The sequence below is a fragment of the Lutra lutra genome, chromosome 10, assembly GCF_902655055.1.
Source record: "Lutra lutra chromosome 10, mLutLut1.2, whole genome shotgun sequence".
NCBI lineage: Eukaryota > Metazoa > Chordata > Mammalia > Carnivora > Mustelidae > Lutra > Lutra lutra.
In genome coordinates this window covers 110,293,724-110,317,902 of record NC_062287.1, presented here as the reverse complement: position 1 = coordinate 110,317,902, position 24,179 = coordinate 110,293,724, and the positions used below count along the sequence as shown (strand labels likewise).

The following is a 24,179-nucleotide window of genomic DNA, read 5'->3' as shown; positions in this document are numbered from 1 at the left end:
GTGCAGAGGGAACAGGATACAGGCCTGGCCTTGGAGGGGAGGCATAGGCAGCTGGACCAGGAGGAAGAGTGGGGAAGGAGGCAAGGGACTGGGGTGTGCAGGCCTCCTTTGCCACTCCGGCCCACAGCTTTGCCACCTCCTAGGCTCTGGATGCTGTCCCTGGTGCTCTCCCCACTGCTCCCCTGCACTTTGTCAGTCCAACTTTGTCAGTCCTCTTCATTTCATGACCCCGGGATAGCTTCACCCTTGCCACCAAGGGTCAGTGCCCCATCGACCTTGAAAGCTTTTTTAATTTTTTATGTTTAAAAAATATTTTATTTATTTATTTGAGAAAGAGAGAGTGAGAGGGAGAGAGAGAGCACGAGCAGGGGTGGGGAAGCAGGAGCAGAGGGAGAGAGAGAAGAGGCTCCCTACCGAGCAGGAAGCCCCATGTGGGACTCGATCTCAGGACCCCAGGATCATGACCTGAGCCAAAGGCAGATGCTTAACCAACTGAGCCACCCAGTTTAATTTTTTTAATTTTTTTTAAAAAGATTTTTAAAAAGATTTTAAAAATTTAATTTTTAATTTTTTAATTTTAATTTTTTAAAAAAGATTTTATTTATTTATTTGAGAGAGAGAGAGAGAGATCACAAGTAGGCAGAGAGGCAGGCAGAGAGAGAGGGGGAAGCAGGCTCCCCACTGAGCAGAGAGCCCGATATGGGGCTCGATCCCAGGACCCTGAGACTGTGACCTGAGCCGAAGACAGAGGCTTAACCCACTGAGCCATCCAGGTGCCCTGAGATTTTTAATTTTTAAAATTGAGGCCTAACACACAGATAGCAGGGAGGATCACGTGCTTAGGCATATGGAGCCTTGGCATTTCCCATTACCCTGCCGAGGCCCCCTGTGAGCTCCTTCCTGGGTCTCTCAGTCAGGACCCATCACGGCAGTTAGGAGGCCCCCCTTGTTCTAGAAATCATACAGCACGTAAATGTCGTGTGTGCGTTTGGCTTGCTTTCCCACAGCCGGGATCTGTAGGACCGGCCCCTAGGGCTGTTAGCGGCTTTCTCTTTTTTCTTTCTACTTGTTTTCCCACTCTATGGAGAAACTGCAGAGGATTTATCCGTTCGATGTGGATGGCCATTGGGGTTGTTTCTGGATTTTTGTCCCTTCGAGCGAATCTTCTGTAAACATTCCTGTATCGGGGTCTTCGCACAGACATAATGCTCTCATTTCTTCCCAGGGGATACTCAGGGACAGGATTACTGGGTCACAGGGCAAGCCTGTTGAATTAAGAGTACCCTTTGGCTGTTGCTAGGAGTTCCTATCGCTGGCGCATGGTTGAGCTACCTTGGCCCAGTTTGCTTGCATCTGCGTGACCTCATTCTGTTCTCATCAAACCCCAGTGATGCTGGCTGAGCAAATATTGCCGCCACCGGACACGGGACCGTGGCTATTTGCCTCTGCACCTACAGTAGCTCAAGGTTCAAGTTCAGAGGGGTTCAAAGCTCTGGAGAGGAGCGAGAAGCACAGAACTCTGAGATTACAAAATTGTTTCCTATGGGAAGCGAGAGCTGAGTTCCAGAAGGTCTTACATACTTTGAAATCAGAATCTGCTGGAAGCTGCCAGCAAGTGACAGGGGCTGGCAAGAGAGTGGGACTCAGCTGTGCCCTTGGCAGCCCAAGAGGGCCTTACAAGTTCTGTATTGGAATTGTCCTGCTATTTTAGGTTGGACAATAGCATTGAGGGTATATTTTGTGTGGGGGGGGTTATGTTTTTTTTAAAAGAAACCTTTAACTTTTAGACATCTTTACTCAAGAATGTGAGGACAGGGGCGCCTGGGTGGCTCAGTGGGTTAGGCCTCTGCCTTTGGCTCAGGTCATGATCTCTGGGTCCTGGGATCGCATCGGGCTCTCTGCTCAGCAGGGAGCCTGCTTCCCCCTCTCTCTCTGCCTGCCTCTTGGCCTACTTGTGATCTCTCTCTCTCTCTCTCTCAAATAAATAAATAAATAATCTTAAAAAAAAAAAAGAAAGTTAAAAAAAATGCGAGGACAGAACAGTAGGATTTCTGGATTTGCTTTAAAGAAATCCAGAGGCAGTGGCCGGGTTAGAAACAAAGAAGTTTGATCCTCACTTGGTAACTGTTGAACCTGTTTTGTTCAAGTATCCAAGACTGCATGATACTGATCTCATTAATTTTTATATGCTTGCTTTTTTCCATAAAAGGATATTTATAGAGTTTTTTAAAAAGCAGGAGATTTCTTAATGATAATGAAGACAGTAGGTGCATTTATTTATTTATTTTTTTAGATTTTATTTATTTGTTTGAGAGAGAGTGAGTGAGAGAGAGCACACAAGCAGGGAGAGGCAGAGGGAGAGGGAGAAGTGGACTCCCTGCTGAGCAGGGAGCCCTGTGTAGGGCTCCATGCCCAATCGGGGGATCATGACCTGAGCTGAAGGCAGACATTGAACTGGCTGAGCCCCCCAGGTGCCCCGACAGTAGGTGCATTAAAAAAAAAAAAAGGTTCCCTATTGCCAGGCTAGGCAGCTGCTACACTATGTTCCATTCAAACTGGGGAAGAATCGAAACAAACAAACAAACAAACAGAAACGGAGCTTGAGAAAGATTACTCCAGTTTCTGAGGCCAACTCTGGGATATTTTTGGCCCAAAGGGAACACAGGATCGGACAGGCCTGGAGCTCCCCAGAGGCCTAGTTCCTGGGGGTTTTATTAATAGCCGCTGCTAAGCCGCCCTGGAGAGCTGCAGCCGGGGGAGCAGAGCCTGGGCAGGCGAATGCAGCCTCTAGGCTCCGGCTGGAAGTGCTTGCTGCTGGCGGGCGGGGGTGGGCTCGCCAGGTGATCCGGCGACCCGGTGGCCCCCAGGACCTCGGTCCCGCCCTTGTCCCTGCCTCACCCGGCCTGCAGGTGGCACCGAGGCGGCGCGCGGGGAGGGGTGCACAGTCAAGGCCGCAGAGCCCTGGGAAACTACAGCGCGCGGGACTAATCCCAGAGGGGAGCACGGCGAGACTCCAGTGAGGAAGAAAGTGACCTTGGGCCGGGACCTGCGGGCTGATGGCCGGGGTTCCGGGGAAAGGAGGGAAGGGCATCTGAGGTGAGGGTGAGAGTCCAAGGCACAAGCCAGGAAGGCCTCCGTGTTATGATCGCGGAGCGGAGGACGCAGGTGCCGGCTGCCGCGCGCTCTGAGCAGGTGGGCCCTGGCCCAGTCCACCTGCTTTCTTGGGCGGTGAAATCTGGAGAGGAGGGGAGGCCTGGGACCGCTGGGGGTGGGGGGTGGGGAACAGACCCAAGCCCGCAGCGGCAGGAAATCTTCAATTTCTAACTTCAAAGAAATGCAAATGAAAATAAGGAGCGTTATGTCCCGCCCTCTCCTTGAAGATGGGCAGAGACGTTAAGAACTGAAAGCGACGGTCAGCGCTGACGACCTCGCAAGGCGGCTGCATTCCCACGCCTGGGTGGGGGTAGATGTTAGTAAGCTTCTCTGAGTGTGGCTCAGCAAGGGACACCAGTATGTCACCCAAATGTCACAGGAGCCTGCTCTCTGACTGGGTTGCTTCGCCTCTAGGGACCTACAGAGAGAAAGCAGAGCTCAGAGGGGCACGGCGACAATCCGGTGCTGCTTTATTTATACCTGCAATGGTGAAAAGGGGGTTTAAGCGTCCAAGAGGAAACCATTTCCATCTCCACAGGGAATTTGTGCACGACATAAGCCAAGTGAAAACAAGAGTGTTACAAACAGCACCTATCCTGAGGCTTCATTTAAAACAGCCCCAAGAGCATGCACCAATAGTTAACGGTGGCCGTGGCAGTGAGGGGGGCGGGAACAAGAAAGGACTTTCATTTTCTCTTCTAAACCTTTCAGTGGTAGCCACCAAATAATGCCCACCGAAAGATGAGGCAAGCATGGGTTTTTAATAGCTAGAAGGAGTCACTGACCTTTAGGAGACCTAAACTGGTGCATTTATGGAGCACCTGCTGTATGCAGGACCACCAGCTAGAGCCTGGGAACATTTCAGACAAATAGAGGGAAGGGGGCCGTGAGGCTAGAGGGGAAACACTGCTGGGTCTTCTCTGAGCCCATGTGGCGGGTGCCCCCGGCCTAGACTCCTGGGATCTGCCAGTGAGCAGTGTCCACTCCTGGCCCCTCTCCTGAGTTCAGTGTCGCATACAAGGGTCTCTCGGTCATTCTGTCCCCACCTTCAAGCCTGTCTTTCCCCAGCAGGTAGAATGCTCCAGGCGCCTGAATAATTAATCTACCAAATCTTATCAAAGCCCAGGAGGGAGGTATTTTTCTCCCAGTTAGATAAGGAGGAAGCCCAGAACCCTGGAATTTGCAGTGGCGTGTTGGCTCTGCCGGCCACGCGGCCTCGGGATCGCCTCAGCGGTCACTCCGGGGATCGGGTCCGATTTGGGGCGTGGGCTCTGGAGTCAGACCTGGCCCCAAAGTCGGATCCATTTTCTTAGCTGTCTGGTCGTGCGCTAGCGCGGGCTGGGATCAGCTATTTATAGGGGGTGCTTTGAGGATTACAGGTGGCAATGGCTGTGAAGGGCTAGCCTGATCCAGACACCGTGCTGAGCGCTTTTATTGGCTTGGCCCACATGAGTCGGCCCATTTTTCAGATGAGAAAACGGAGTCTCCAGGGTGAGGAATCTCGCCCGGGGCCCCGTATTGGCGGGGGGCGGAGGTGGCTTGCTCCTCCGCGGCCTCAGTTTCCTCACCGGACAGGCTCCCCTAGGAGCCGCGGCGGCCCCGCCCGGGTCCCGCCCCCCGCCCGCCCAGCGCCGGGAGTCTCAGCCCCGCCCGCACCGCGGCCCCGCACGCTCCAGCCAATCGGCGGCGACCGGCGTCGGGTGCACTCGGCCTCGCCCGCGGCCCTCCAGCCCCGGCTCTCGCTCGCAGCGCTCTTAGTCCGCTGCAGCCTCCGCCGCCGGCGCCGCGCCTCCGCTCGCTGACTTGGTAAGGCTGGGCCGGGGCTGCGCGCGCGGGGAGGGCGGGCGAGCGGGCGCGGGCCTGCGGGCTGCGGCGGGCTCCCGGGTGGGGCGGCCGGGGACTGCCAGGGCCCGGACCCAGGCGGGAGCGGGGGCAGCGGGCCGCGGCGCGGAGAGGGAACCCCTAGCATACCCACCCCCCCGGACGGCTGGGTTCGTCAGGAGCCCGAAATGGGAGCGCGGCAGGAACTCCCCACCTTCCGCCGTGGATTGGGTCGGGGAGGGGGTGATGGGGTCCTCCCGGGAGCCGATCTGCTCGCGGGCCTCCAGTGCGGGTCTGGTGCGGCAGCGGGAGGGATGCTCAGCTCTCCGGACTTGGCAGGATGCGCCAAGTTCGGGACTCCCACTCCCCAGGAGTGGATTGGGTCTGGGGTACGTCCAAGGGTCGGTCGGCCCGCCCGCCGGTACAGTGCAGGAGCTGAAGGGATGCTTGGGTCTCTGGATTTGGCAGGATGCCTTCGGCCTGGGGCCACTAGGGACGCCGGCTCCCTTTTCCTCTCATCCCACCCCTCTCTTAGGAATGGATTGTGGCTGGGGGTCCGTCCGAGGGTCGCTGAGGCTGCAGGGGGGATGCCTCCCAGACTTGGCGGGGCGCCACCAACCCCCTTTCGATCCCTCCGCATCCCTTCCCCCTCTGGGGGTGGATGGGGTCTGGGGGGCCGTGCTGGGGTCGCGGACTGGTCCCAAGCGGGAGCTAGAGGGGCTCTCGAGCCTCGGGACTCCCCGGTGCGCCGTCCACCCACTTCCCCGGGGCTGCCCCCGCATTGCAGCCGTCGGGACACGCCCTTGATGCGGGGCTCCCGGCGCGGTCCGAGAGCCCGCCGGGAACGAGGTAGGGGCGCCCGGCCGGGGTCCCCGCTTGCGAGCGCCCCCCCCACCTCCGTCCCCTGGTGCGGCGCTGGGTGCGGGGCAGGTGGGCGCGGACAGTCAGCCCAAGGTCGCGCCGGGCCCCCCCCCCGAGCCGCCGCGCGGGGCTGGGGGAGGGGCGTCACGTGACCAGGCCTGGCCTCCCTCTCTGCCCGCGAGCCCGGACGGCGCGGTCAGGGCCCCGGAGCGACCCGGGCTCCCCGGCTCCGACGGACGCAGCCCCTAGCCTCCGCTCCCTCCGCGAGCCTACGGCCGGGCCACTTCCTTTCGTTTTGCCGGGGAAGGCCGTGGGTCAGCGTCTTTGTGATGTAAATTGGTGGTTGGCGTTCGTTCCGCCGCGGGAACGCAGGTGGGGGCCGGCCTTCCTCCTTCCACGCGAGCCGACCCCGGGGAATTGGCCGGGTTCCGTACGGAACAGCCTCAGCACTCCGGACTCAGCACCAGGCTCTCGGTCCCTCTCGTGCTCCCTGTGTTGGAAAAATATTTTAAGGGCAGATTGTTGTGGGAAACTGGTAACTTTGTAAGTTACCGGACAAAATGAAAATCCGTTTAACCTTTTGAGACGTGTATTGTGTTACACCACCGTTGGGCACCGGCGTCGGGTTTCTGGTCATTCCAGATATTCAGGCGCGTTTCTTCTCTTCCGAACCTCCAACCAAGTGACTAAAACATGGCCGAGCTCCCCGGTCTTTTTGTGCCAGCAAGCATCACACCCCTTCCCGGAGCACTGAAGGTGACTCCGGGGAACCGTGGCGTACGGAGGGGGACGGTAATGCAGATCGTGAGGCGAGGCAGTGCCCGGTTGTAAGCCTTGTGGGGCCATCATGTCTCATACGAGCTGGATGCAGCCCTCAGACCGCGGGTTTTGGGGGGTTGTGCCTCCGCGCGCCTCGGGGCTCCTCTTCGCCCAGAAACGACCGGTTTCCTTCCGGTGATGCACGGTTGGACCTGACCTTGCGCGCTGAACTCCACCTGTTGGAAACCCAGAAAAGGGCCATCTTTGGGCGTGTACACACTTTGGATCAGAGTGGCAGAACTGGCATCACGCACAGGCCGAAATAACCTTTCGAGTTTGTACTGAAAACAAGTGGCCCAACCCAGAGGCCAAGGGAATAAACCTGGCGTCCCTGCTGCTGCCGCCCTTGGCCCGACCCTGGACCCGTGGTAAACTGGCGGTCAAGCCTAGGCCTCCAGGGAGCCCCCGGGGAGGGCCCGCGCTTCTGCAACCCCGGCCCCTCGTGCCCATTCATAGAAACACTGTTAATGTTTCCTTGGGCTTCCCTGCGAGTCCCTTCCGGACACGCTTGGGGCGCGCGGGGGCGCGGTGCCGCGGTGCCGCGGTGCCTCCGTGGGACGGCATCGGGCGCGCTCAGCCCTTCCCTGTCCCCATGGTTGGCCACGCGGGGCTCGGCCTGCCCACGGAGAGGCGCAGCGTGTCGCCGGGGGAGGAGGCTGGCAGCGCCGGCGGTGCGCGCCAGCTCGCTCCGGAAGGTCTCTCCGAGCCGGGCGGGTGGAACAGGATCTGAGCGCCGGGACGCGCCAGGCCGGGGGCGGGGCTCGCGGTAACCTTTCCCCTACTTTTCGCAGCCGTCACGTGACGCCCGCGGTGGGGGCGGGGCGGGGCGCGCCCGCCGCAGCTGCCGGCGGTGCCCTCGAGGACGCGTTCCAGGCGAGCAGTTAAAGACGCAGCCGGAGCTCCGGGGGCGGTGGGGCGGTGGGAGGCGGAAACGCGCGCGCGCGGCGGCCGGGGGCTGCTTCTGCACTTTGATCCGGCCAGTGTTTCCTTTGTTGGAGAAAAGCGTTCGTCGTTCTGCGTGGCTGGGGCTCCGGGCCGGAGTTGGGCTGCTGGTGGAAGCCTGACTTCACTTCCGGAGGGACTCGTGCTTTCAGAGGTTCAAGGAAAATCGGCCTGGTCAGGCTGTGTTTCAGAGTCTCGGTCTTCTCCTTTAGCGAGGCCCCTCTTTTCCGAATGGCTCGAGCCTCTCCTGGGCTTCTGCTGCGGAGACTTTGCTGTTTTACAGAGAAGTAATACAAGCCCGGGTCCGAAGTGACGTCAAGGCGCAGAGCTGGCCTCCCCGCCCTGTCCCCGCTCCCGAAACTACCCCACCGCCCTGACAGCCCTTTTGATGCCTGTAGGAGGACTCTAGGCTGTACAGGGCCGGTTGTTTGTTTTTTAAAGTCTGTTAATTAACGCAGGTGAGAGTATGTTCTGTTGATTTCCGACACTCTGTTGCTTCTTCTGAACTTCACCTTTTACCCCGTGCAAATACTGGGAGGACCTTGGGTTCCCAGCAGATCCTGGGCCGAAGCCAACTGACCTTTTCGTGTGAAAGTGATTCAGACCCTCAGTTCTCCAGAATGTCCACCTTTACTTTAATGTTGACTGGGTTGTTTTTCTGCTGAGGAATGTTTTTGGAAGTTAATCATTGAAAGAAATGCCGCTGCAAGAGGCCCGGCTCTCCTGGTGTTTGCACGTGGGGGCTGGGACGTAGGGTGGCCGCTGCTCTCCCTGGGAGAGACGATCCAGTGTTGTCCGACACCAGGTTACTTAGGTAAAAAAGAGGACTCCACACTCCCAGGGTGGGGGTCCACCCACCCATCCCAGGAACCCGAGTGTCACCCTTGATTCTTTCTGACTGTCCCTAAGTCCCACCTGTTACCTTTGCTTCCCATGTGGCTCTTAAACTCACCTTTGTCCTCATTCCCGTGAGCCAAAGTGGGTATTCAGATTTTATCTAATGGAAGAAGGTGTGAGACCCTTTCTCGGAGGGATTGCTGCAGCGGTGGGGTTCTTTGGGCCGTGCAAGGGAAGCGAGGAACAGAGGAAGGAAGCCTTTGGGTTCTTCTACTCGGGACCCTTGCTCTACGGTGTTACCGTGGCTGGGGGCTTCTTGGCAGAGGCCTGAAAGCTCGCTACTTCCTACATCAAGGGACCAGTGACCCCCTCCCCCCACCAGTATACTGGCTTCCTCTGGGGTTCAGGGTTCTTGATCTCCAGCACACACACCTCTGTTCCGTTAGGATGCCCTGGTGGGAAATCAGTCCCATGAGGACCGGGAATGTCCAGTTTCTGAGGAGTCAAGCTAGGGGTTAATTCCTTTAATGTAGAAGTTCCTCCCACCTGCTCCCACTGACCCACTAAAAAGCAACACATGCTTATATTAAAAGCAAACACAGAATTGCCTTTAAGAAATTGTCTTAGGCTAGAACCCAAACTCTACTTTTTATGAAAGACTTCCTCATTTATGAGATAATGCATCTGTCTCTAATTTTTCTAAATGTCAGCTCCTCTACTGCCCTTAAAAAGATTTAACATGAAGAGTTTTGGTTTCTTTCTGCTTTTTCAAAAGTGCCCTGTTGCATCATGGGAGGTACAATAAGGTATCCTAGAGATGAACCAGGAACACTGCTACAAGCCGAATGCCAAAGTTAGATGCTCCGGGACGTATCAGATCCGGAGGGCGTGGGGGGAGCCAGGAGAGTGAGCGGGTGCGGGGGCGGGGTGTCTGGTGGAAAGGAGGAGGCAGATCCCCACGGAAACCCACGTTCCTGGAGCATGGGACCGCCTTTGGGAAGGTACAGTGTGTTCCTGCCTTAAAGGCCTCATGTGGTGTTGGGCCCATCACTTTGTGAGGGCAGACGTTCTGCATGCTTTATGTACCAGGAAACAGTCTTACAATAAGGTGAGGACATTTGCTCAAGGTCTCTCTCTCTCATACACACACAGGCCTGAGTAAGTGGCAGAGCTGGAATTCGAATCCAGATCTGCGTTCTCCCAAGCATGTGCTCCGTCCCTCTAACAGGCTTCCTCCCCAGACCCCGGTGCAGGCCAAGCCCTCACACACACCCCCAACCCCACCCTGGCCCTCGAGCCGGCTGGATGTGACACTGAATCAGCCATGTGTGTTTCTCGGTTTTCAGTTCCTCATCTGTCCAGTGGTGCCTCTGAACCCTGTCATTCTGTCTCACAGGAGGGAAGATCCAGTAAGAGAGGCTTCAAGCGTGCAAAATGGGCGTGGGTTCTAGCAAATAATACCGTGGCCCCAGGCAGGTTTTATGGACCCGACTGAGCCGGGCAGTCCCTGGACTGGACCTCGGGCTTGACAAGTTCAGCTGCACTTCTGGGTGCAGAGGTGAAGGGCACACATGGGACATCCACCCTGCCCCTGGTTTTAGGAACATTTGTGGGAATGATGTCCTGGTGTGAGTTGCGGTTCAGGGGTCTCTCCTGGCCATGGGACGACGGCCACCAGTGTGGCTGGAGGCAGGTGTTTCTGGGTATGTACCTGGAGAAAAATATCTGAACATGAAGTGCAGGTAATGGGCCTGCCAAGACGTCCTGTGTGTTCTTTATAAAAATGTACCCTTGGCGGGGCTCCTGGGCGGCTCTGTCAGTTGAGCATCTTCCTTTGTCTCAGGTCCTGATCTCAGGGTCCTAGGATCGAACCACGTCGGGGCTCCACGGGGAGTCTGCTTTTCCTTTTCCTCTGCCCCCCCATCTGTGTTTTCTCTCTCTCTCAAATAAATAAAATGTTTTTTAAAAATGTGACCTCCCCCAAAAAAAAAAAAAAAAGTGACCTCCAGTGACATTTCATGAATGCTTTGTTCTGGCTCAGCTCCTGTTCCTCAGTATTTATCTGATCAGCCCTGACTTACTGAAGTGGGTCAATAACACGTGAAAATTTGAACTTGCTGGGGGTGCCTGGGCGGCTCAGAGGGTTAAGCCTCTGCTTTTGGCTCAGGTCATGATCCCAGGGTCTTGTGATCGAGCCCCGCATCGGGCTCTCTGCTCTGCGGGGAGCCTGCTTCCTCTTCTCTCTCTGCCTGCCTCTCTGCCTACTTGTGATCTCTGTCTGTCAAACAAATTAAAAAAAAAAAAAGAAAAAATTTGAACTTGCTTTATTTTTATAGTAGCTCAGTGGGCAGAAGCTGCGTTTTACCTGGAGCTGTAAAACGGAGTATAATGAATCAGAATTCCCTCTAGAACTTGCCTTGACTCAGCATATTTGCCCCATAAACGTGGATGGTGTGTTATGATAGAGTTCACTGTAATACATGAACTGTATGCCCAGTTAATTAATGCCAATATTGAATGCTCTGTCACAAATTTAAGAGACAGCATTTCACAGGCACCTGGTGGCTCAGTCATTAAGCGTTTGCCTTTACCTCAGGTCATGATCCCAGGGACCTGGGATCGAGCCCCTGCATCGGGCTTCCTGCTCAGCGGGAAGCCTGCTTCTCCCTCTCCCACTCCCCCTGCTTGTGTTCTCTCTCAAATAAATAAGCAAAATCTTAAAAAATAGAGAGACAGCATTTCTTTAATGACCGTTCCTGTACCTTTCTTGTACATGCCTTCCCAGAGACATCAAGTGAGTTTTGAGTCTCACATTCTTGGTTCTAAGATGCATCCGTCGGGTTAGGGAAATGACGTGTATCTGTATAGCACTTACTGAGAAAACACAAGAGCACAGTTACGGAGAATCCCGTGTGGACACGGCTCAGGGCGTGTATGTGCCCGCATATAGGTGGAGAAGGCCTCTTTTTGTGTATCTTTCCGTTAGTGCTAATTTGTGCCTGTACCTAACTTCTCACCCTGTGAACACGGTAGCAGGAATGCTGAATACCGAAGGAGCAAGAAGGAACCTGAGCAAGGTCATGAGCCCTGCTCCACATGCAGGTCTGGGGAGACCCCTGGGCTCTGCGATAAGCTTCTAGAACCTTCCAGATATTTCCCTTGAAGTGCCGTGGGGAACAACACTGAGGTTTGCCTGGGTGCCACCTCGGTAGCCCTACTTGGCAGGAACGTTAACCATCCTGGAGGCAGAAGCAGCTTTGTGCAGCTGAGCAGAACCCTCCCAGGCCCCGGTTGCTGGACTGTGGAAGACTAGGGCGCCGAGGACAGCGGCTCTGTCCTCCAGGAAGGTCCAGGCTGCAGGCTCTGCCCGCAGTGTCTCCTCCCGAGAGTTTTTCCGGGGGTGGTGGCCTCAGTGTCCTCCCGCCCCAGCTTCCTCCTTGGTTGAGGGATCCAGGCTCTGCTCCTGGAGACCCTGCCTGGTGTTGATGCTGTGCTAAGCCGTTGCTTCCTGTGGGGAACCTTTCCTCAGAGCAGTCCCAGCGCGGCAGCTGCTGACTGCTAAAGGAGATGGGCCGCTCTTCCCCGGATTCTGGTAGCAGGCAGGGCCCGCTCCCGTGTGCGAGTAAATTGTGCAATTCTCGTGGCGAGGCTGGTGCCTGTGAATAATTTTAGCATTGGCACCCGTCGAATTTGTAGTTACTGTAGTTTTATTGCTGACTGCAATCACATCGTGTCGGTTACAAGAGAGTGACCTAATTTTGTGTTTGTGTAGCTTTCGGACTCTTGCGTGGAATTTTTATCGGAGTCCCTACCATTGAACTCGGCGGGTTGAGCACGTGGGGTTTGGAGCTGGACGCGGGTCCGATCCCCAGCTCGGTGGCTTGCCGGCTGTGACCTTGGGTGGGTGTCTTGACACCCTCACGCTGGTCCGCTCCTTGGTGAACGAGTACGCATTCCCGCTGGCTTCTAGTGGGAGTGACATGGGTCACGTGGGTGAGATGCCTGTCACCTTGTCCAGCCTGTGCCAAACAGTTTGGTAGGAGGAATATATTTTTACCTTCAAAAAGAGCAGTTGAAAGCACAGAACACCACCTGTGTGCCGTTATCTGTCCATCTGCCTACCTACCTTCCTCTCTCCTTATCTGTTAGTTTTAAGGCTGGGTTGAAAGACCTGGGACGGCCTGTAATTACATATTTTGGTTGGGTGTCACATGCGGGTTTTATTGTTTGTTTATTACGGGGGTGATTTCCACATCTGAATTTCCCCCGCCTGTTCTAGAAGCTGGCTAAGCATCATGCCGACCTTTCACCCCATTCCTTAGCCAGCTGCCTGTTGCAGGATCCGAGGGGTGGGGGGGACGCCGGGCCAGTCTTCTCCTGGAGGGGCAGGGGACCCGGCTCAGGGATGGCTGGTGTTACGACTGGCGGGCCGCTGACCTTGTCGGCAAAGAGTTATGGTGAAAAAGAGTTGTTTGAGGAGGAGGATGGAAGGACAAAGCAGGCTCCTCTGGAAAACAGACCAATTTATTGGCCAAAGATTCAGTGAGTGGCATTGGTCAGAGTTCTCAAAATTCATCTTACTGAAATGGAACAAGGTGGTGTAATGTCGCCCCTTCCAGGTCGTTCACACGGCATTTGGTGTTGGAGACTCACTGTCCGTGCTCCTCACTGGATTCAGGGTGGAAGAAGGCGTCGTGTCCTGGAGACGCCCCCCACTTCCGTTGGGAGATTAAATGAAAATGAATTGAAAGTCATCTGCCAGCCAGGGCCGGGAGAATCGTCCGATGAAGCTGGTGGAAATCCGTTCTCTGGGCACATGGGCTCCAACGGGAGGGGAGTTTGAAGCTAGGTGTGAAGCCGGGGGATGGGAATGGAAAAAGAGCAGAAGGCATCCCTGCCCTGGGTTGGAGTTAGCAGGCCCCTTGGTCATGGTCAGGGTGGGGGAGGGGGCGGGGTGTGGGGCTGGCCCAGAGAGGGGGAATGGGCTTGGGAAGCCGTAGGAACAGCCACGTAATAGACCAGCCGTGTGAATTCATGAAGCTTGCGATAAATAGGTCGTTGCTCTGAACCAGAGCGCCTTGTGCTGGATCTTGGTGTCTGTCCGAGAGCAGATTAGGGTAAGGTGCTTAAACCTTCTGGGGCAGACCTTGGGGAACCTCTCCCCTGTAGTGGCCTTCGTGACTCCTAGAGTCGCAAGATCACAGGTCGCTGTGCTCAGCCCGGGGGTGGGTCGCCCAGGGGTGTTGCCGGCAAGGAGGTCTGTGGAAGCTCCCTTCGGCTGGGACTCCAGGTGGGCATGCAGCACCTGACGCGGCCCGAGGGGATGTCTGCAGGGCCCCTGAAAATCAGCAGGTCCACAGCCTGCCAGACCATGCAGACAGGGGTTAACTGTCTCCTTCCCCGCATCCTGGCTGCTGGCGGTTGCTGCCTCAACCGGCCACTTCCAGTTTACCCCTCAGCGTGACTGGCAGGTGCAGAGTAAGCGCGTGGCCTTCCATCCAGAACAGTCCCCCAGCGGCCTTCCCGCGTCCCAGCAGCCAGCCTGCGCTCCCGGAACGTGCTTCTGCCGGCCGTCTGTTCCCTCCCACTCAGATTTCTTGTCCGAAAGCCTCTGGTGCATCGATAGTTGCTCCTCGGTGATGATTCGAGGGAAGAAATGAGTGACCGAAAGGGGGGTTAAGCTCCCCTTGCAAATGTTTTCTTTGCCACCTCTGCCTCCCCCTTGTCTTCTCTGCTTCTCTTACCCACGTTCTCTTCAGCCGTCTGAGAACTCGGGGTGCAGGTGGCTCCCAGTGGGCATGCCGTGTAGACTTGGTCCCCGGAGAAGCCGCTCTGTCTGCTCAGGTAGCTGGGTGCTCAGCAGGGGTGGGGTGGTGCTGGGACAACGTACCTTTCCAGATGACCGGGTTCTGCTGCTGGCACCCAGCACGGGGGAGAGGCGTGGAGCGAGGACATTCCAGCCTGTGTGTGTCGGGCCTGGCAGCTGGTGGTGGTGTCACAGCAGGGGAAGCCGCGGGTGTGTGAAGCACGATGGGATTCGTGTGCGGTCCATTCGCTTTGGTGTCAGTGGAGACGCGCGTGAAATGCAAAGCCGTGTGTGCCGGTGGAGGTTAAAGCCCCAGCAGGAGCCTCTGGTGGGGGGCTGACTCCTGGGTGCAGAGGGGCTGGAAGAGGAGCCAGCAACTCCTGCTCAGAATCCTGAGAATCCCGGCGCGGGGGGCATGGCCGGAGCCGAGAAACTGAGACTCTACCTGTCGGGTCACCTTATCCAGGAGGAAGAGGACAGGGAGGGAGGTCAGCGCCCGGAGACTAATGGTTCAGCTGTGCCCCGCAGGTGGGACATGGCCGAGCCCCCTGACAGCCCCAGGAGGCAGGGAGGGGGTGCTGCCTGCCCGCCAGGGTCCCCCCAGGGCGCTGCTGTGCCGTGGCCTTCGCTGTGTCCTGGAAGGTTGAAGGGTTACAGAGAAGAGGCCGTCCTGGGTAAGAGGCCTGCATCCAGACGCAGGCCCGGCCTGCCAACTGGCCCAGGGCCCTTCCTCTTCCTCCTCAGGGCGCTGGGTTTCCCACCTGCGCTGACAGAATGACAGGACAGCCAGGCCTGGCCAGGGACTCCACCCGGGAACAGAGAGCTGGAGACCAGGCAGCGTCCAGTCCACGTGGCCTGTCCACAGCTGCTGTTCTGTACTTAGCTGTGTGCGCGACCGTCTAAGGATTTAGAACTTGTAGGACAGAAAACAGCCCTGCTCTGTAGTACAGTAAGGTTCCCTGGGGCTCTTTTGAGGTCCTCCTCATTCCTGGTTGTCTGGCATGAATGAATGGCTTCCCTCCCTCCCCCCAGGGCAGGTGGCTTCTCTCCTCCCCCAGCCTTTGCGAGGTCAGCCTGTGGGCAGACGGTCACTTTGTCTTCATCAGTTCCTCTGGCTGGCCTTTTGGGGAGACTCGGAGGTGGGGGAGGTGGCCCAGGCGGCAGGCTTCACCCACACCCACCTGGGTGAAAGGTGAGGGCGTGCCCCACATCCGGGGCTGAGGCCGCCCGTCCTGCCAGGGTGCGGTAGGTCAGGGGTGCTGTGATCTGACAGAGAGGCTTTGCTGTTGCTTCTCTGGGTGTCATTGGGTGGGTCGGGTAGACGCTCCTGTGTTGCGGATGCTGAGGAATGCAAGGGCAGGCTAGTGCGCAGGCAGCGGCCCTGGAAACGGACCCCTCTCCTGATTACACTTGGTCTCCGGGCGTGGAGCCTGGGGCCTCCCCTTGCTCTGTGGGGGCTGGCTTGTGGCTTGTGGGGCTCGCCGGGGGCAGATATGCCCAGAAAGGCGGCCACTGCCAAGCCCTGGAAGGGTCTGGAAGCTTTGGAAGTGAGTCTCCAAGTGTCGGACAGAGCACTGAGCTACAGCGGACAGCTGTTTTATTTTGTTCAACATATTTTAAGAAATGATTATGTGGGGGCACCTGGGTGGCTCAGTGGGTTAAGCCTCTGCCTTCGGCTCAGGTCAGGATCTCAGGGTCCTGGAATCTAGCCCCGTATCGGGCTCTCTGCTCAGCAGGGAGCCTGCTTCCCCCGCCTTTCTCTGCCTTCCTCTCTGCCTGCTTGTGATCTCTGTCTGTCAAATGAATAAACAAAAATGTTAAAAAGAAATGATTATTAGAGGACCACAAACCTACAGAAGAAAAGAGACCAGCATAACAGACCCCCCCCATATGGCCACTGCCCGACTTCACCAGTTCCCACGCGTGGCCAGTCCGTCCCTCCGTCCCTGTACACCCAGGGGTTTGGAAGCAGACCCTGCACGCGACGAAGGTTGAAATTGTGTTGATATGTATTTCGGTGTGCATTGCTAAAAGATGGTGGCTCTTTTATTTTATTAAACATTTTATTTACTTATTTGAGAGAGACTGAGTGAGCGAGACAGAGCGAGTGAGTGAGAGAGAGCACGAGCAGGGGACGGGCAGAGAGAGAGGGAGAAGCAGACTCCCGCTGAGCAGGGAGCCCGACACGGGGCTCGATCCCAGGACCCTGGGGTCATGACCTGAGCTGAAGACAAGATGCCCAACTGACTGAGCCACCCAGCCGTCCCTTTATGTGCAGGTCTTTTAACAAATAACCACCATATCCTACACCCCCTAAAAATATTTAACGTCTTCCTCGGATGTCGCCAGCTGACGGTGGCTGGGAGCAGTGAGTCCTCACTGAGTGGGACACCAGCGGCCCCGCCCACCTGCATTATATATAGGAGAGAAGGTTTAGGTGAGTTACTGTTGAATAGACAATACTTCAGTTTCAGGAGGCGGCTTTCTTTTTTAGTAACAGCTCTTACGGCGATGCGGCTTACGGGCCATCCGATGCCCGTCCGAAGTGCACACGTGCGTGGCCGTGAGTCTGTTCCCAGACAGGCACCCAGCACCGTGGTCGGGTTTCTTTCGAACATCTTCATCACCCCAGGAAGAAGCCATCCCTCCCCTCAGCCATCTGCCCCTCGCGGTGCCCGCCCCTCCACCCCGTGGGTCCCAGCCCCCCTGTTCTGGACATTCCGCGTACATGGACGTGTGCAGCAGGTGGCCTGTCCGTACTAGAAGGTTCTCGAGGCTCTAGTCGCCTGTGACATGCTTCGTTCCTTAGTTACAGTCAAAGAACACTCTGTTGCTCTGTCTGGTGGATCGATACATTTTATCGGCTGCTCGTCAGAGGAAGGACGTTTGGGCTGTCTCTGTGTTTTGGCTACTGTGCGTCATGGCATCTCACGGACCTCCGAGTGCGGGATTTTGAGCGGACACGTGTTGGGCAGCCGGGAGTGGAAGCGCGGGGCTGTGTGCTAACAGAACCTTTTGAGAAACTGCCAGACTGGTCTCCAGCGCGGCCAGCCCATCGCACATCCCCACCCATGATGCGTGGGGGTTCCGGGTTCTCCGTGGCCTCTCCAGCACCTGTTACCCTCGGTCTCGTGGGTTCTGGCCGTCCTGGTGGGAGGGTGGTGGCATTTGGCCTTGGTTTTGATTTGCATTTCTCCAATGGCTACAGGAGGGGGCATCATAAGCATAGATTGTTTCTTTCTTTCTTTTTTTTTTTTTTAAAGTAGGCTCCATGCCGAGCACGGAGCCTGGCATGAGGCGTGAAGGCGTGACCCTGAGATTAAGACCCCAGCTGAGATCAAGAGTCAGATGCTTAACCGGCTGAGCCATCCAGTTTCCCCTGTAACCATTAAACGTGGGCTGTGGATGCTGGGAAAGGGGGTGGGATTTTCCCTCTGCTAGATTAGCAGGGGGAGTTTTTCAAACCTTTGTTGGCCAGTTCACGAATGACCGCGATGGCTCTAAGCGGGGGCTGGCACAGGGCAGCGGCTTGCCTACCGCAGAACTAGAGGAAGCTTGTCCATTCAGGACTCTTATCTTTGGTTTTTACTGTGAACCAATCCAAATGAGCAAATCCTTAGTAAAGTCAGGGTTCTGACAAGGCCACTGACTCCCGGAAGGAGCTACACATCCCCCTGCCTGCCCGCGATCCCCAGCAGAGCGCAGATCCGCCAGCGAGCACCGGACCCATGCTTTCGGATCAAATCACTATAGACGCTCTGTTTAAGTTCTCTCTACTGCCATTAATAATCCCTCGTGTCCATATAAAGCCCTTGAAAGATCTTACAGATCACCGAAAGGGTGGCCAGTCTATAACTTCGCTCTGCTTCCCGCTCGGCAGAATCATCCCTGTGATGCCCAGCTCCCGCGGCACGTGGAGAGGGGTCCAGGGTGGACCTTGAGGCTCTGGCAGGATCCTCGAGCCACTTGGGTAGCTTTTCGAGGAAAGGATTCAGAGCTGTTGGGGTGCCCCCTTCCACATCCTGAACTATCTGCAGGAGGCATTTGCTTGGAGGTCTTGCTGCTTTCAGGCTCCGGATCCGTTTCCGCGACGCTGGCTGGGCTACAGCGGCGGGCCCCGTGTCTGCTGAGTCACACCTGGGTCACTGGGGACACGCTGCGGGTCCCGTTTAGCTGAGGTTTTATTCCCAGCAGATTGCAGTTTGGCTGACTTGCTCCTTCCCCTCGTAATGACCAAAGTGGATTCACACTGCCCGGGGCTGCCCACCCCAGCCTCTCCTTCTGCCCCCAACGATGTCATATGTGGTGGGTTCACACGCCACTTCTCCCCTCCCACCTCCCACCTGTCCTCCCCACGCAGGGACTCTCCTGTGTCGGGGAGGGGCGCCCCTGATCAGACGGTTCAAGCCAGAAGCCCCAGGGTGACGCTGAAGCCTGTCTGGGGTGGCTTGTCCTCCCTGTCCCCACTCATGCCACTCTGGGTCACCGTCTCCTGGAGGACTGGCGGCCTCTGCTTCTTACTGTCTTACTTCCCTGCCCTGCCACCAGCCATGCTGCAGCCAGAGAGCTCTTCTCTTCTTAAAGATTTATCTATTTGAGAGAGAGAGAGAGAGAGAGAGTGAGCACGGGCAGGAGGGGCAGAGGGAAAGGGAGAGAGAGAATCCAACCAGCCTCCCCACTGAGCACGGAGCCCGGTGTGGAGCCTGATCTCACAATCCCGCAACCAAGAGTGGGACGCTTCACCGACGGAGCCACCCGGGTGCCCCCAGAGTGGTCTTCATGAGAGCAGAAACAGTAACTTAAAGCCCTTGGACGTTTCTCCTTTACCTTTGCTGTAAAACCCAGCAGCCTCCCCTGGCTGCCTCTGAGCCTTCCTTCCAACACAGCTGCCTGCCCTTGACCTGCCCTTGACCTCTACTAGAGTCCTGTTCTACCTCTGGGCCGGACAGTTTAGGAAGAGACTGCTTGGTCCCACGGCTCCAAAAGGTGGCAGAGGGGCCGGCTTCGCGGGAGGGAGGCCATGAGGTGCTCGGGAGTTCCCAAGGAAGAAGACGGGAGCCAGGAGGAGGGGAGCGGGGATAGACCCGGCTCTGAAGCTGTTGAAAGGAAACACGTTTCTAGTCATTGGGGCGGGACAGGTAGCCCACGCGGGCCTGCTTGCAGGGGGTAAATGCCCCCCTAGTTAAGGTTCCACCCCTTGGGTTGTTGACTCAAGTCAGTCACAGCCTCCGAGGAGGAAGAAGAGGAAGAAGGGGACTTGGCTCCGTCCGTAGGCGCCCATAAACACCTATTCCTGAAGATTCCGTGTGTCTCCTTTCCATGGGGTCTTGTGGCGCCTGAGATGGTTTCCAGAGAGCCCCACACGCACCCCAGAGTCCAGTGCTCCTGCCTGGAGATAAGGGGTTCAGGGCCATCGAGGACTCATCTGGGGACCCTCCAGGTTTCTTCTGTGCCAGCCTCCAGGCGGCTGGTGGGTGGGGATAAGATTGGCAGGCGGTGAAATGGCCCCCGGCTTCCAGCGTCAGCTGGGTGTGGCCGGGGCTGCTGGCCTGGAGGGATGGTTCAGTAGGATGGCTGGGGCTGGGGATAGGGGTTTGCGTGGGCCTGGGGCCTGGAGCCCTATGGTGGTGGGGGGGGGTTCCGCTCCTGGACTCTGCTGGCCACCCCCAGCCTCCCAGCAGAGGCGACAGTGGGCTGTGCAGTGCTGGACGGAAGGGGGAGGGGGCGGCGGGGCCTGTTGTACCGGAACTGGGTCTGTGAGTGGAACATTAAGTTTGGGAAACGGCTGGGAAAGACTTCATGCGGAACGAACCCCAGGTCCGGGTGAGGGGTTTTCTAATGTCTGGTGATATGCCGGCCCCGTCACACTCTCTCCCTCTCCTCCTCCTCCCAGGACGTTGCCGAAGATGGCAGAGGCCCACCAAGCCGTGGCCTTCCAGTTCACGGTCACCCCGGACGGGATCGACCTGCGGCTGAGCCATGAGGCCCTCAAGCAGATCTATCTGTCTGGACTGCATTCCTGGAAGAAGAAGTTCATCAGGTTCAAGGTGGGCCAGCCCTGGTCTCAGTCTGTGCGGGGCTCACGGGGCAGGGGCAGGCGCTGGCGCGGCGGGCGTGTTTCGGAGAGCCGGTCCGCGGTCGATACTCCCACGGCACTCAGGACACGCTTCCGCTTACACACCCGCGGCCCGAGTTCTGGAAGAAGTGCTGTAAGGCGGGCTGGGGACGCCAGCACTCTCTGGGGGTGAGTGGGGGCACAGAGAGGGCGAGTGACCTGCTCAGAAAAGCAGAGGAAGGACTAGAACCCACGTCTCTGAGTCCAGAACTCTTGAGGCCTTCCAGAAAGAGGACAGTCTCCCAGCCGGGCTCAGGCGGGGACCTTATCTAACAGGTGCCTCGCTGATAACACCACCGGATGGCGAAATCCTGGAGTCCATCCAAGCAGAGGCAACTTCCCCTGTTCTCAGTTCTGTTTCCCTGAAAGACTGGAAAGGTATTCACGGTTTTTAATCAAGCACGAGTCTCATTTTTTCACTTGTTCGTCCTTGAATTGACTTCAAAAATCGCAGAAGGAGGAAAAGGCGTGTTCAGAAGGAATTCAGGTGGGGAGAGAGTTCAGCGTTACCTGCCCTGGGAATGAGGAAAACTGCAAACTGCATTTGTTCTCCAGTTTCCTCGTGGCTATGAGGAGGAGCCAGAATAGGTGGGAACAGTGAGTCAGAGAAGGGGGACGGGCCCGGGCAACTGGCCAGGCTGGACAGGCGCTGCCCGCACAGCAGGTGGCCCCCACGGCGGCCCTGGAGGTGGAGGAGTCGCCACCTACAGGAGGAAGCCCGCATTGCCACCTGACCTTGCCCAGAGCAAATCCTTTTTGCCCTCCGATTCCGGAAAAGGGAGACTTGGGTGTAGAGCTGTGGTGTCAGTCCCTGTAAGCCACTGGAAATGCTCGTTTAAGATGTTGTTGTGGGGCGCCTGGGTGCTCAGTGGGTTAAGCCTCTGTCTTGGGCTCAGGTCATGATCCTGGGGTCCTGGGATCGAGCCACGCATTGGGCTCTCTGCTCAGCAGGGAACCTGCTTCCCTTCCTCTATCTCTGCCTGCCTCACTGCCTACTTGTGATCTCTGTCTCTGTCAAATAAATAAATAAAATCTTTTTAAAAGATTTTTTTTTTAAATCTACACTCTTAGCAACTTTCCTTTAAAAAGAAAAAAAATCCGTTGGTGGGCTGAGGGGGCAAGACCAGTAGGCTGGAAGAGAGAAGATAAACGGTTCACAGCCATGCCTGACCACGTGGTTACAGAGCACGGCTTGGCTCGTAGCTTAGAGCGGCTGCAGGGGGAGGCTGGGGTGAGCGGGAGACCTTTTATCTGGGCCCTTCCTGCCTCCACTTTAATGTAACGTCACATAGTAGGTGCACGTGTCTATCAGAGAACACCAGGACAACCCCTACTTTTTAGACGATGTCTTTCTTACACTTCTAGACAATAGGAAATCCAGGGGAATGACATGTGAGGGTGCATGTAGCTCCTAAAAGAATTCAGATAAGCTTTGAGAGTTTTTAAGTCCATTGTCTTGATCAAATTGATCACTTGTTAAGATGGCTTTAGTAAGATACATTTTTGGGGGCGCCTGAGTGGCTCAGTCGATTAAGCGACTGCCTTTGGCTCAGATCATGGTCCTGGAGTCCTAGGATCGAGTCCCTCATTGGGTTCCCTGCTCAGCATCCCTGCTTCTGATCCTCTGACCCTCCCCCTTCTCATGCTCTCTCTCTCTCAAATAAATAAAAATATTTTTTAAGAAAGGAGGTTTTTTTAATTAGAAGTTTTAAAACACAGAAATAAAGAGAATAAGGAGCCACAAGGCTCACCTGGGTTCCAGAATTTTGTTTCCTATCTGCCTTCTGCTCCTGCCACTTTGTGGTTTTTAGGGTTGGGAAGTAGCGGGGTTTGGCTGAGGGATCGTACAGCAAATTCTTTTTTTTTTTTTTTTTTTTAAGATTTTAAGGCAGAGAGAGGGGGAAGCAGGCTCCCTGCTGAGCAGAGAGCCCAATGTGATGCGGGGCTCAATCCCAGGACCCTAAGTTCATGACCTGAGCTGAAGGCAGAGGCTTAACCCACTGAGGCATCCAAGCACCCCCATACAGCAAATTCTTAATGTGGAGAGAGGTCTCCTGAAAATACTTGGGGGTTGAGAAGCCTCTTAATTCAGGAGTGGCAGGAGGGGTAGTTTTGGGGCTGGGGGTCTTGGGGCATCCCAAGTGTAGCAGACTGGGGAGAGGACTTCATGGTTGGCTTAGTGACATCTGTAACTCAAAGGTGTCATGAATTAGTCTGAGTGGAGCTCAGGAATCAATGTTAAATTCATGCCTCGGGTGATTCAAAGGTCCTGGGGTCACTCTCAGGGTATTTGCTTCAGGGAGGGATTTGGCTCAGAAGGAGAAGAAGAGAAGGGGCTGGAGGCTGTGGGGAAGACTTTCTACAGTGGTCACTTAGCCAGCATGAGCTACAAAGGCCTCCCACCCACTGCCATCATCCCACTGCCCCCATCGCCAGGGCCCGAGGACTTAGTGGGTGGGACAGTACTCATGGTCCATGTTCTCTTTCTAGAATGGCATCATCACTGGTGTGTACCCAGCGAGCCCCTCCAGTTGGCTTATTGTGGTGGTGGGTGTGATGTCAACCATGTATGCCAAGATCGACCCCTCGCTGGGGATAATTGCAAAAATCAATCAGACCCTGGACACGACGTAAGTACTCTTTTCAAATCTTCAATTGTCTAGGAAGTTAGTGATTTTTGGTGCTAGTATTTTTATGTCTTTTCAAATATAAGGACCGTTACTGTGCTGATTCCATTTAAAGCTTGCTTGGCTGTTCTCCTGTAGGCTTTCTTCTGTGTATAAGGCCCTCAGGGAGTTTAGGGTCCCTCCTGGCCCTTTCTCCGAAGATAGCCTTGGTCCTGGGTTGCTCCGGGATGTCGTGTCAGGGCCCAAGGTTGTGGTCAGTGCACTTTGCCTGGCTGGGGAGTCCTCAAAAGGAATTTCTGCTCTAGGAGCTGGTCCTGGACATGGTCAGCTCTTTGCACTGGCATCTGTGACCCTGAGAACTGACTGCTCTGGGGGGACCTCAGCCCCTTAGCTCCCTGTCATGGTGGCTCAGAACCCCAGTGGGAACCCCCACACTCCTGAGTATTTCCCGTCCGGCTGAGCTGCTTGTGGCCTCCACACTGCCTTGAGAGCACTGGCTTGTGCCTTTACAAGTGTCCACAAGTCCTCGAACAAAAATTCCATCATTGCAGGGGAAGCGTGTCTGGGCTGGACCCCTGCCAGATTCCCTGCTCTGCCTGGAGGTCAGGGAGGCCGAGGCAGGGACCCCGACACTCCCTGACACTCCAGGGAAACTGCTCCTCCTGTCCTTGTGACCCCCGCAGATAGCTGGGCGGCCGTGCGTTGGGTCGTGGTGTTTCTGCGTGCTTTTCAGACTCTGGTGCGTCTAACACAGTTTTAATTTACTCTCCACTGTGGGCTCTTAGCCCTGGATTATGCTTAGAAGTATTGGCTATTTAAAGCCCTTTATAATCTGGGTCTTTATACGATTTGTTTCTTTGTCCCTCTAAACCAACTGCGGTGAACTGGGCCATGCCTGGCCCAAATTTAGAAAGACCAGGTTAGGGGTCAGCGTCTTCCCAGGCTTGAGGGTCATTCTGGAACCGTCTCTCCGGAGATCACCTTCGACCGTCCCAGGTGGCTGTTTTCACAAATGCAGACGTACTTGGCTGGGTTTGCTCTGCGTCTGTCCAGGCTCTGCAGCCTCAGAAGGAACGTGTTCTTTAAAAGAAAGCTTTTTTTTTTTTTTTTTTTGCTAATGCAGTTCATCGACGTGCCTGTGTGTCTATTACAAAAAAAAGTCACAACACGAGATTTGACAAGTAAGTTCTGGAGCAAA

General features: G+C 56.1%; 1 protein-coding gene across 2 annotated transcripts in view; it reads left to right on the top strand.

Annotated features, from left to right (window-relative positions):
• Positions 1-4,836: 4,836 nt before the first annotated feature.
• The window catches only part of CPT1A (carnitine palmitoyltransferase 1A), a 49,508-nt gene continuing 30,165 nt past the window's right edge, over positions 4,837-24,179 (top strand). For both annotated transcript variants that reach the window (XM_047690580.1, XM_047690578.1), the window contains exons 1-3: positions 4,837-4,959; positions 20,133-20,286; positions 22,845-22,984. In XM_047690580.1, coding sequence (XP_047546536.1) covers positions 20,146-20,286; positions 22,845-22,984 — 281 coding nt within the window. In that variant the 5' untranslated portion in view covers positions 4,837-4,959; positions 20,133-20,145. The remainder of the gene's footprint in view (positions 4,960-20,132; positions 20,287-22,844; positions 22,985-24,179) is intronic.